The following is a 12,315-nucleotide window of genomic DNA, read 5'->3' on the forward strand; positions in this document are numbered from 1 at the left end:
AAAAATGTATCTAACAACAAATTAACGGAAATCTAATTTTTTGAGTTGTTACGGTTATTGTATTAGATGAACGTACAATGTATGCACGTCTAGTATTAATAACATAATGTCTGATGTCAGAGCTAATTAGTTAACATAACTTTTCTATATATTTATAAATACAAAAAAAGTAAATATATAATTTAAATAATAACGCCAAGTAATAATGACTATAAATACTAAATATGTATGGATATTAAACCGGCTTAGGAAAAAGGTATTTTTAAAGCAAGTGAGAATGTTATATGTATTTGGCTGTGCTCAATCTCATATACCCACCATCAAACCGTATGGCGTAAAAAGTTACTCTCCTAACATCAGGGCTTAAGTAAATTATGGACCGAGATCTTTTGAAGTAACAAAATATTAATTTTTAAAAACAAAATATTTTAGTTTAATTTTCAAACCGTGAGCAGCGTATGAGCCATTTTCTGATGAAGACCTTATATGTGTCAATTATGAATCGATACTCATAAAATTTTGTACATGGATTTTGTTTCGTATAGAACTTGTTTATGTCAAATTTCATCACTATACTCGCATCTTTAGATAAGGAAACCTCGAAGTTTAATAACCAAAACTCTTTCCTGAGGGGAACCTTTTATATTGTCTCGGATAAGTTATAGACCAGTCTTCATTAAATTTGGATTGAAGAATTATGTTCCTTAGTGTAAGCTTTTTCCATTTCTTTTTTCTTCGCTGCACAAGTAATTTTCTGAATCCTCTACATAGAATTTTCCAAAGAGGACCTTATATAAAGCGTGCAGTCAATTATTGACCAACCATAACTTTTTGTAGACCGATTTTGGTTTATATTAAATTTATTTACATTTAATATCATCGGTGTACTCTCATTTTTATGTCAGTAATAAGCGTTCGACGTTTAAGTAGGGTCAATTATGATGGTTTAAGTAGGTTCAATTATGGGCCGATCCTCAAACAATTTGGTAGAGAGATTCGGGCTCATATAGACCAAACAAACCTTAGCAATATATAATATGTATTTATATAAAATTTCAACTATCTAGCTATTTCCGTGTGGTCTCTATCGTGATTTTAATAGACAAACGAACGGACATGGTTAGATACTTTTGTGGATCTATGACCAATATTTCGATTTGTTAAAAATGGAATTACAAAATTACTATACTTTCCGTCTTTTTGATGGTGGGTATAAAAACGTTAATTTACATTATTTTATAAAAAATATGATTCCAACACTTTATAATTTTTTGGAAAATTTCTGCTCCGTTAGAAGTAATTTTACATTAAATGATTATATGCAACCAGGGTTGGCTACCGTTATCTCTAAAAAACGTTTTCGGCTCTGCTATCGTTATCGATAAAATGCCATTATCAAATTAATAGTTAATATCGTACAAAACTTTATTGCAAATCGAGCCTGTCTAATTAACTAATACCTAACAAGACTAAAACCATCATGGCGTATGAATTATATAGAATTAATTATAAAAATAATAATCATACGTCACATACATCAAATTTTCTCCCGAAAAGCAATAAATTGAATACCTAGTTGTACATATGTACATACATATGTACAACGATACATACAAATTACATACACATCTATGTATGTATGTACGTTTATTCACTTTACTTGTTTGTTTATTTAATAGATTATTGTTTTCTTTAGATATTTTTCATGTTTTGTTGGATGTATTTGTCATAATAACAATAGAACATATTTTTTTTGCTAATACTAAAGTTTTAGTTTAACAACAACTTTTTTTCAATGGAAACTTATAAAAATGTTTACAAGTTTCATATTTTAAACATATCACTCTTAAATGACGGTTATCATTTGCAGGCATATTTATTGAAGTACATAAATCCAGACATGGAAAGTTAAGGTTTTAAAGAAATTTTTTTATCTTTATTACTTTATCTGAGTGTTTACAGATATCATTATAAAACTTTTTTAGGTGGGGAACAGTATTCTTATTGTTTAAATTAAACATTATATTGAATGTGTTTTAATTTTCCATTCCTGTTTATAGTGTTTAGATGTCTGGCATTGCCAGCCTCTTGAATTCAATATAACCATAAGTACTTATGTATGTATTTTTTTGCTCTCAACTTGTTTGTCGTTTACTCTTATAATGAGGTTAACTTGTCACAATAATGTCAACTCTTATAACATCGTATCAGGTATCTTTATCTTGTATATACTCAACTGATATTGTTTTGTATAGACTTCGTAAAGCAATTAAAACCTTAAAATACATTTAATTTAATTTTAAATTTTAATTAAAAACAAACATTCGAATAAAAACCCACATTTTAATATTAAAACAATGGATAATTTTCTTGTCTTCTCTAGGCATTCTACACATTTTTAATTATTTTCCTTTTTATTTTGTCTATTTGTTTACTGTCTATGTATGTATTTTTATCTATACGTACATATCTATATATGCATATAAAATTTTAATTGTTTTTTATGTTTTGTTTACAGTAATATTTTGAACAGATTATTTTTGTAAAAATTAATTTAAACATGACTAACTAAATTAATGTGTTGTATGTATTTCAGATATAATTTAAACTATTTATTTTTTCAGATTTAAATTTATTTTGTTGATTTTTGTTTTTGATATATTTTTGTTTTACATGACTAGCAAATAGGTCTGTTTGTATGTGTATAACAAAATTAAAAGTTTACCTGAATGAATTCAATTCGATACTTCATTAAATATATATTTTTATGAAAGTTTTTTTTTTTAATTTTATTTTGTATTTATGTTTTAACTGTCGTAACTTAAAAAATACAGGGTGGTTACTCCGTATTTCGATTCGAAAGAAGAAGTTTTAGAAACACAATGTATTTAACATACAAATTCGAAATTTTTTTCATTCGAATCGAGTTACAGAGTAACCCCCCAGTTTAAAATGAAATTTATTTTTATATTATTATCAAGTCTCATGTCATAAAACCTCTTTAATTGAAAAACAAATATCGACTATGATAAAAAAAAATATTTCTATTTAGTATTGAATTTTATTAAACAATACTAATTAATTTATTTGTTTTTATTACAGTGAAAACATTCAATTAAGCAAATTATTTTCAATTAATTTTCTTTCTCATATGTCAAATATAATATCATTGATGATATTCATAAGAAACACAATTGTCAATTAGTTATTTAGTATAGATAGTGCATAGTAACCACCAACCAACTAGTTAGGTAATGCATAATTTACATTTGTATTAGAATTTTATTTTGATCAATAATGAGGTTAATGTTGAATACTGGGGCATGTCGATTAGTACTGCGATATAGAATTAACTATAACTTTTGCTTAAAATAAACCTTAAAACAACTGTCGTTTTTACTGACTGGGTCTCATTTGACCCTAGAACCTAGAACTACAAAGTTCCACTCTTAAATAGGTTTGAACGTCTTTAATTTACTTTTAATAATTCATATAACAATAGTTATCACCTTAAATAACTTATATATAGGCATTAATTTAGATAGATTATTTGAAAAATTAGAAGTTTTGAACATTAAATGATAGTTGAGGCTGTCCCGAAATTATTTTTTTCCAGTGCCACTCTAATGCGAGGAAAGAACAAGAAATATATATATATATATTTTTTAAATTATATATTTATTTGTACTTGAGCTAACAGCAACCAAAAATGTCTCCTTATAATCTACATATTAAATTAATGACGTGACGTGAAAATTTGTTTTATTACGTCGCACATGTTAAGTTACTTGAAATTATCAATACTCAGTCAGTGTCAGCGACAATAACAACAACAAAAACAACAAACAAACAAGCAAGTCAATAGAAAACATAAGAAAGAAGAAAATTGTAATAACTTATAATACAAAGTTATAACTTTTACAGGACACATTTATGTTGAACAATTGGTCAATTAATTTTAAATAAAATTATATACACGGACACACTTACTCACTCACTCACTCACTCACTCACACGCATGCATAAATACTTAGTATATGTGTTTGTATATAAGTTTGTATAAGAAAACTAAATTAAAGATAGGAAACCCCTTATAAAATATTTATAATAAACTGAATGACAGGTAGACCAACGTACAGACAGAGTGACTCACTGACCAACTAACTAGCCGCAGAAGTCGTGGAAAGAAATGAAAAAAAAATAATGAAGAAAAAAAAACGAGGAAAGCATTTAAATATCTAATCAATAAAATAAACAACAGAAATTGTCACTTGTTAAAAAAAAACTTGTAGAACTTGTAGTTTTAGTGGTTGGTGTAGAGTTTATTTCCATAAGACAGACATAGATTTTTATCGCAGGACTTGATTTGGAATTAGGAGGAGTATCATGCGTGTTCGCCATTAAAAGAACAATGAGTTGGTGATTAACACACATGACTGTTGATATTTTATGTTGTGATTCTTTTCTTACAAGATTTTTTTCTTTTTAAATTTACTCTTTAATATAATTGGTTAGATTTTTTAAAAGTAGTGTCTTAATTTAATAATTATTGCATTTCTTAATATATTTCCATAATTTCTGTCATCTGATGTTAAAAATACTATACCGAGTTGTTCAATTGTTCCTTTAAAATGCAAATACTTTAAAAGCCAAAACTTTTTTTGCTTTGTTTTGGAATCCATTGCAGTTGTATTCGTTTTTAGAACTAAAAGTCATTTACCTTGAGTTATTGTTAATATGTCATATTTATTGTTACAATAATACAATTTTTTTTATTTATTTAAAATGAATGAATATTTAAAATACAAAATGTTTTATTATTGCTTTATTGTTTTGTCTTTGACTGTACGCGATTTCCTAAGAATTTCTGAACAAGGATATGAGCATTTCCTTGAAATTTTATTGTTTTTCTTTTCCTTTGCAAATCAAATAAAAAACAAACAAATTTTTAATGCTTTTATAAAATTCCGTGTACTTTTTATTTATTACAACCGTCTCCTTTAAATATGTTTGTATATTAGGATTATTTTAAAGGGGTTTCTAAAAAGAACGATGCATTTCGTTATTCAATTCTTGATTAGAAGAAAAAGTATGTTCACTATTCTATCACAATGTGAAAAGTCAGTCTATGCCTTTGAATGGTGAAAAGTTAAGCCCTTCGAGTACGTTTGCAGGGAATAGTATAAATAAAACACAAGTTAACACTTTATTATAAAAGTTTTGATGTTATACTCTTGGAAATACATTTTTTCAACTTTTATGAGAAATTTTTGCTTGTTCAAATAAAATTAATCCCGGTATAATGCTTTTTGAATATTACTAACACTACAGTAAGAGGAGTTCGCGATAAAAACAACAAATCACCCTTTGGATTATTCTGATGATGTAAATAACGGTCGGCTTTGAACTATATACACTTATGTGAACATAAATTAATTTAGGTTTTTTTTTATAATATATATTTACAGACACCACAAGTAAATACTATTATCAAATAAAGTGTTAGTAATGGCGTTGTCTTGTATTGTGTTTCGGTTAAGCGTTTTCATTCCTTTTGGTCACTTCTGTTTGGATTTCGCACCGTAATTGTTGCTTGTTTAACTTTTGTTGTGTTGACACTTTTTAAAATAAATACTCGTAATCTACTTTTATTTTCTCTTTTGTTTTTGTTTGTCTTTTTTTGTCTTGCCAACTTACGGAAATGACTTTAAATGTTGGCCTAAAGGAAAATAATTTGCTTAAATAATTCAATGTTGTTTCGGCAAATTACCGTCAACATTTGTACAATTTTTACACATGAATGTATTTAAAAATGTGCTTTTATTGCTGTAAATGAATACAACAATGTAATACCCATTTCGGTTATCTGTTTATAACGTTCAATTTCATATTTTCAATTTACTTCAAGAGTGTACTAAGTCCAATTTTTTATAGTCTAATACATTGTTGTTCTTATGTTTTTTTGATATGTAAATTCAAATGTTTCAAATATATATATTTTTTTAAATTATTTATTTTATATTCAAAATCCCTTTCTTCAAAACTATATTTATTGAGTTAGGACAGTCTTAAAGTAATTGAATGATATCTTTACTGTTTTCTAAGTATCTTAATATTTTATTATGTGTGTGATTGAGTGTTAGTTTGTGTGAGTGTTTATAGAAAGAATAAATGTACGTAATTTTTATTTGGGTCATTTATACAATTAATGTCGGGGCGCATTTACTACTCCACTCTTAAAGAAACAACAATAACAACAACAACACCTTCAATACAAGTGTCCTCAATACCATTAAAACATGTAAATTATGTACATTGACGAAAAGTCCTTGGGGATTGACAACTTTTACTGAAAGCAAGAACAAAGAAAAAATGTACAGACACATGTGGTCAAAATTTTTGAAAATATTAGACAGGCTCGCACCTTATCAATTCTAGAAATTAGACGGATTTTGCTAGGAATAAAAAAAAGGATTTTACAAAATTTCCCATAAACAATCGATGTTGTACAATTGTTTCGTAGTATGTGGTAATACAAAACTTTACGATATCGTAAAATTCACATCGATTTTCTAAAGATTCCAAATATATATACGGGATCATTATCTTGAAAAGTTCTGTCAGACATGCTTTCGAGCAGGGATAACAAATTCTAGTTGAAAATTGTAATAAATTACGTAATGACTTTTCTAAAACGCTCTATGGTGAATAACATAAAAATATTTAATATTTTTATGTTATTCATAGTTATTCTTTCAGTAAAGACAATTTTTATATAAAAACTGTCAATATAATTTAAAGTTAAAAAATAATTAGACATGGTAAAAATGGAGGTTAATAAAGAAATATTTACTTTTTAATTTATTTGTTTTAATAAAGATTTTTTCTAATGTTAAGAAAAACTTTTACACTTCACTAACATGGTTTGAAGCAAAAAGCGAAAATACACAAAAATATCAGTAATAAAATAAAACAATACCACTTGTAACTAAAAGAAAAATGAAATAAAATAAGAAAGGCATTAATCATTTATTTATTTATTACCTAAATGGATAAATAAACTGTTAAACATATTTTGATTTCACAATTCCAAAGACGTTAAAAAACTTATATTGAAGCTTCTTTGTAATGCTTTTTAGAATTTTGATCGTTTGTATCTTTTAAGAAAATTGAAATAATAAATTTGTTAATAAGTGGAATAAATTTTAATCTAATAATAATTGTTGTGGCCTTATTCATAAAAAAATTTTTAGTTTTATAAAAGAAAAGTTTTGTTTTAAAAGTAATTTTAAATTGAAAATTTCATTATTTCGAAAATATATAAATTTGCTTAGATATTTCAAACCTCAATAATGGTTTTACTTTCATTCAAGATAATTTTTTTGTAACACAGTGTTATTGAATGTTTTGACTGGTTTATTATGTATTTTTATACATAAATACTTACACATATACATAATATATTATTTGTTATGTACAAACAAGTTGAACTTCAATCATATGTACATGTATGTGTCTACATGAGAAAACATTTATATAATGAATATATAAAGCACGTATCGCTAATTTATTTTAAAAGTGATCTAACTGAAAAAAGTGAAAAAAATAATTAGTGTACTTTTTACTTTCACAAACACAACCGGAGGATTCCGAAATAACAAATAAATACACTACTATAGTCGGTACTACCGACTATAGGGTATTATTCGTCTGTGACAAAAATATTTGAAAAACGACTCAGAATCACTTTTTGAAACGTTTTAGCTATGTCCGTCCGTCTGTGTGTCCATGTAAAGTTTTTGAGTACGCTACAGGTCGAAATTTTTTGCCAAAGGACGAATTCTACTGGAAATGGTTAAAATCTCCTTCAAACTCCCCTTCAAACTTGAAGGTCAAAATTCACCCATAATACGATGAAATTCTGCATAATTATCTTTAATGTAGGCATAAATTCCTACACCATATTTTATAAGGATAGAGATATATTTGCACTTTAAACCATTAAGACCTCCTTTTTCTGTGAACAAAAAGTAAAAATGCTTTATTATTTTAAAAATAATCCAAATGTTTTCACTGGTGTAGGGTATCATACCGTCACACTTGTTTTATATTACTTTTACAAAAAATTTACTTTGACACAACGAAAATATACATTTAATAATACCCCAAATTTACAGTTAAGACACTCTTTTAGTAAGTGACCGATATTTATATTTTCTTTTACTGTATGTATACATACATATGTATGTATGAAAATACATTCAGAGACACATATGTATGTACATTTACCGAGATTAAAACTAATCAAACTGTCTATGACATTAAAAAAAATCAATAAAATCCAATATAATCGATCTAAAACTAAAATTAATAAATTAATCAAGAAAGGTATGGATTAAAATAAAATAAACTAACAAACATACATACAAGTGAATATAATTACAAAATTGTATTTATGTGTGTATGTATATATTATTGTAAAGATCATTAAAAATAAAAGACTTTGTTTCCAGATGCAAAAGACTTTTATGACATTTTATATTTTAATTTTTATTAAAGCAATTATCATACTATATATACATGCAAATGTAGTTTATTAAACTTTTTATTCTCATTTTATTCTCTTTCATTTATTTCTTTTGAAATGACAAGTTTATTATGCAGATTATACACTTGATAAGTTTTTATCATTTAATGGAGTCTATCAGTTCTGTTATCATTATCGTATATTTTATTTATTTTATTTTCTTTTTATATTATTGGAATACATTCGTACTTCTACTAGTTACTTCGTTTTATATCTTACAAAGAAAGTTTTAAAATTAATCCTTAAATTTTGGTATACTTTTAATTTTGGTATACCAACTCATCAGTTTATTTTTCCACTATTAAGTGTTATTTTAATTTGAGGATACCCAGCAAACATTTCTTTCTAATGATATATAAATTAATTTAAATCTTCATATTGTTAATCTTTAATAGCAGTCTGTCCTACATGTGTTTTTGAAATGTGTTAAACTAAAATATATAAATATTGGTTCAAAGCTAACATAATTTTAAATTTTGTAACCCAGCAAAAAAAAACGAATATTTTTAAAAAATCATAAAATAATCATGCGATATTATTGTTGTTTTTTAATTTACTTTATAAATTTCTTGTGGGTGTTTGTTGGGTGTTACTACATAATATAGAAATTTGTATTGGTGTATGTATGCGTGTGCTTTTTTGTTTGTTAATCCAGTTGTACATACCTGTCATCTGTTGGTTTGTATGTCACAATATATTTTTCAACTGGATGTGCATTCAAATCAATCATTGTTTGCCACGAAACACGCACTGTGGTTGGAGTTAAAAATGCAACCGTTATATTTTCCGGTGTAGCTGGTATTGTGCCTAAAAACAAAAAAATCATAAAAAATTTATATAGTATATGTATGTATAAATAGCTATAAACATATACAAACAGATACATACTAACAAATATTTATTTAAATACGTATGTATGTACAATAAGTACAAGTGTGTATGTAGTATAGTAAATACACAATATACGATTGGAGATTTGTGTGTACATAATTACAGTGTCGGTTAAACCAACTGAACTTTTAGTTTTGAATAATAGTACATCTTGTAGTTGTAATCAGTTACAGTTTTTCACATCATTTTCACATTATAAGTGCGAGTCCATGTCTTTTATTGTTTATTTTAATGAAGAATACATTCAGTTGTATAAAGCTAAGAAAGCAATTTAATATTAAAACTTAACATCAAGAATGGTATAAAAATGTCCAAAAAGGATCTGTTCATCAGTTTCAAATCTATTTTGGATAAATAACGCAAAAATGTCTTTACTAGTTCCTATAAAAACACGGTTGAATTAGTTTTGTTTGCCACACTACGCATTAATTTTTTAGCAACTGGCATAACAAAAACAAAGCTAAATAAAACAGCAGAGTATAAAATGCCAACAACTACAAACAGTAGTCACTGTAATTGTTGCAGCAAAAGTGGGTCAATGTAAAAATGTCAACCGAAAGCAACCAACTAAAATGGTAAAAGTTAAACATCCACCAAAAATATAAATAAATAACTACAAATATAAATAAATTCTATTCTGTTAGTATTTTTATTTTTTTTATTTAAATATTATGGCATTATTTAAATTTCTACTACTTGAAATATTTAATTCTATTTGGTTGCAGCACACTGTTACTGTCGCCAAATGATTTTTTTGTTTCGTTATTTATATATATGGGGGTTTATTATATTGTCAATAAGAGTTATAAAGTAATTCCAAAATGAAGGCGTCACTATATAAAGTTGAAATTGTTTCCTTCTATACTTAATTCACTTTATTTTCAATTCTGTCTGCAGTTTGCTGTTGTGTTTATTTATAAATCTCTTTGTATATCATCAAGAAAAAAATGAAAATTCACTACATAGGAATTTGAAATCGTATGTAAATGTCACTGCATAGAAATTTTTATAAGCAATGAGAATATATAAATTGTTTATTTTTCTCTTTAAAAATATTTGCACAAAACGTCGGCAATAGTGTTGATGGTTTAATACATTTTTTTCCGTTTCTTGTTTATTGCTTTGTTTGTTTTGCTTGTTTTAAAAATAAAACTACAACAAACAGTCAAAAAACTACACTTACATACTTAACAATGACGCAGCATTTTTTTACAAAACAGTTTCTTCCGTTTTCCTTTAATTTTTTTTCTATTTCGTTCCTTCCTCTTTACCTTTAATTATTAAAAAAGAAAACTGCATTCTACTGCTGTGAGTTTACAACATGAAGTAGTTTCACTCAAAACAATAAACACAAAAGATTAACTTTTACATTTTACATATTGAAAAAGTTTCATTGTAATAAATATTTGTTGTTTTTCTTGTTGTTGTATTACTACTGGCTTTGTAAATGTTTTCACAAATTTGTGTCGAAATTTGTATTTCTTGTAATAAACAATTTTGGAGTTTTTACTGCAGTAATACTATTATTCTATTGTGTTCTTATTTAGATATACATTTGCATGTGTAGTTGTGTGTAACTGTGTGTGTATAACAGTATTTTTTATGTCCTAGTTTTTGTGTTCGTTTGTTTTTTTTTTTTCTACAAAAACATGGAAAGTTTTTTCTATTTGTAGTTCAAGGTCACGTTTACCACAAAAAAACTTTATTTCAATCTATTAGAAAGTAAACACTTGGACATATGTATGTATACCTACAATCACTATTTAGCTGAATGATTTTGAATAAAAGAAGTAATGATTATAACCAAATTTCCTATGTTAAAGAATGCTTATAAGTTAATTTTCAAAATATATTTGATCACTCATTTAGTTAAATAGTGCTATATCTCAAAACATCGAATCGAAAAACCACGTTTTTATAAAAAGTTTTATTTTAAAAGAAACAAAGAATTTTGCTTTATGAATACTATTCAAAACTAGATTTCTGGATGTCACAAGATCTTATGTGTTGTCCTTTCAACAGGATTATAATTATCGCATGGAACAGTGTAGAAGCAAGGTTGTGCCAATATATGCCTTGACACTCCAATCTACGAAACTGGTTATAGGGCCACAAATAGGTTGTGATAGCTACTCCCACTATGTAGCAATATATGTAGCATATAAATACCTCTAATATAGTCAGCATGTTTGTGTAAAAGGAAGATCAGTGCAAACTGCGTTTAACGGAGTTGTCCACCATATATGTAGGTGAATCGTTCAAGAGCAAATTGTGTACATTGGCGGTAAGCATTGATATCGAAGGCGCCTTTAATGAGGTGCACTTTTGTTAGTCAGATGCTTTGTAACTGAATCAACTACATGCCAAGGAGATATTAATCTTGCAAAATCTGTCTTTTTAGTAGAAAGACAAAAATGTCTATGTATACTGAACCATGTGTCCTAGGCAAGAAAATACCGGTGACATCGGTTGTCACATCGGTGATGGACGTTCATAAAATTTTAATAAATTTAATTCCTTTTTATGATTCAATAATCTGGTGGACTTTTTTGGACAAAAAGTACAATAACAAACTTCTACGGAGAGTTCAGAGTACATGTCAACTAAGGGACCCTAAGTGTTGCTATATATTCCACCCATTGAAACATATATATGATATAAGGCGGCCGAACTGCTCATAACTTTAGCAAACTGACATAAATTTTAGGCAAACTGGCAAATCGTGCTCGTCATCAATATATCAATGCGTGCCCGATCGCATAACAGACAAAGAATATGTCGTAAACTTTGAAAGACTAATAGAATGTCTTGGTCAAGCGAAACATTAGAGCAATTAC

At 26.7% G+C, this 12,315-nt stretch overlaps 1 protein-coding gene across 28 annotated transcripts in view; it reads right to left on the bottom strand.

Moving 5' to 3' along the window:
• The window catches only part of LOC111687185, a 47,680-nt gene that overhangs the window by 14,941 nt on the left and 20,424 nt on the right, over positions 1-12,315 (bottom strand). For all 28 annotated transcript variants that reach the window (XM_046954414.1, XM_046954412.1, XM_046954419.1 and 25 more), the window contains one exon: positions 9,253-9,394. In XM_046954414.1, coding sequence (XP_046810370.1) covers positions 9,253-9,394 — 142 coding nt within the window. The remainder of the gene's footprint in view (positions 1-9,252; positions 9,395-12,315) is intronic.

Source organism: Lucilia cuprina, chromosome 6 (assembly GCF_022045245.1).
Source record: "Lucilia cuprina isolate Lc7/37 chromosome 6, ASM2204524v1, whole genome shotgun sequence".
NCBI lineage: Eukaryota > Metazoa > Arthropoda > Insecta > Diptera > Calliphoridae > Lucilia > Lucilia cuprina.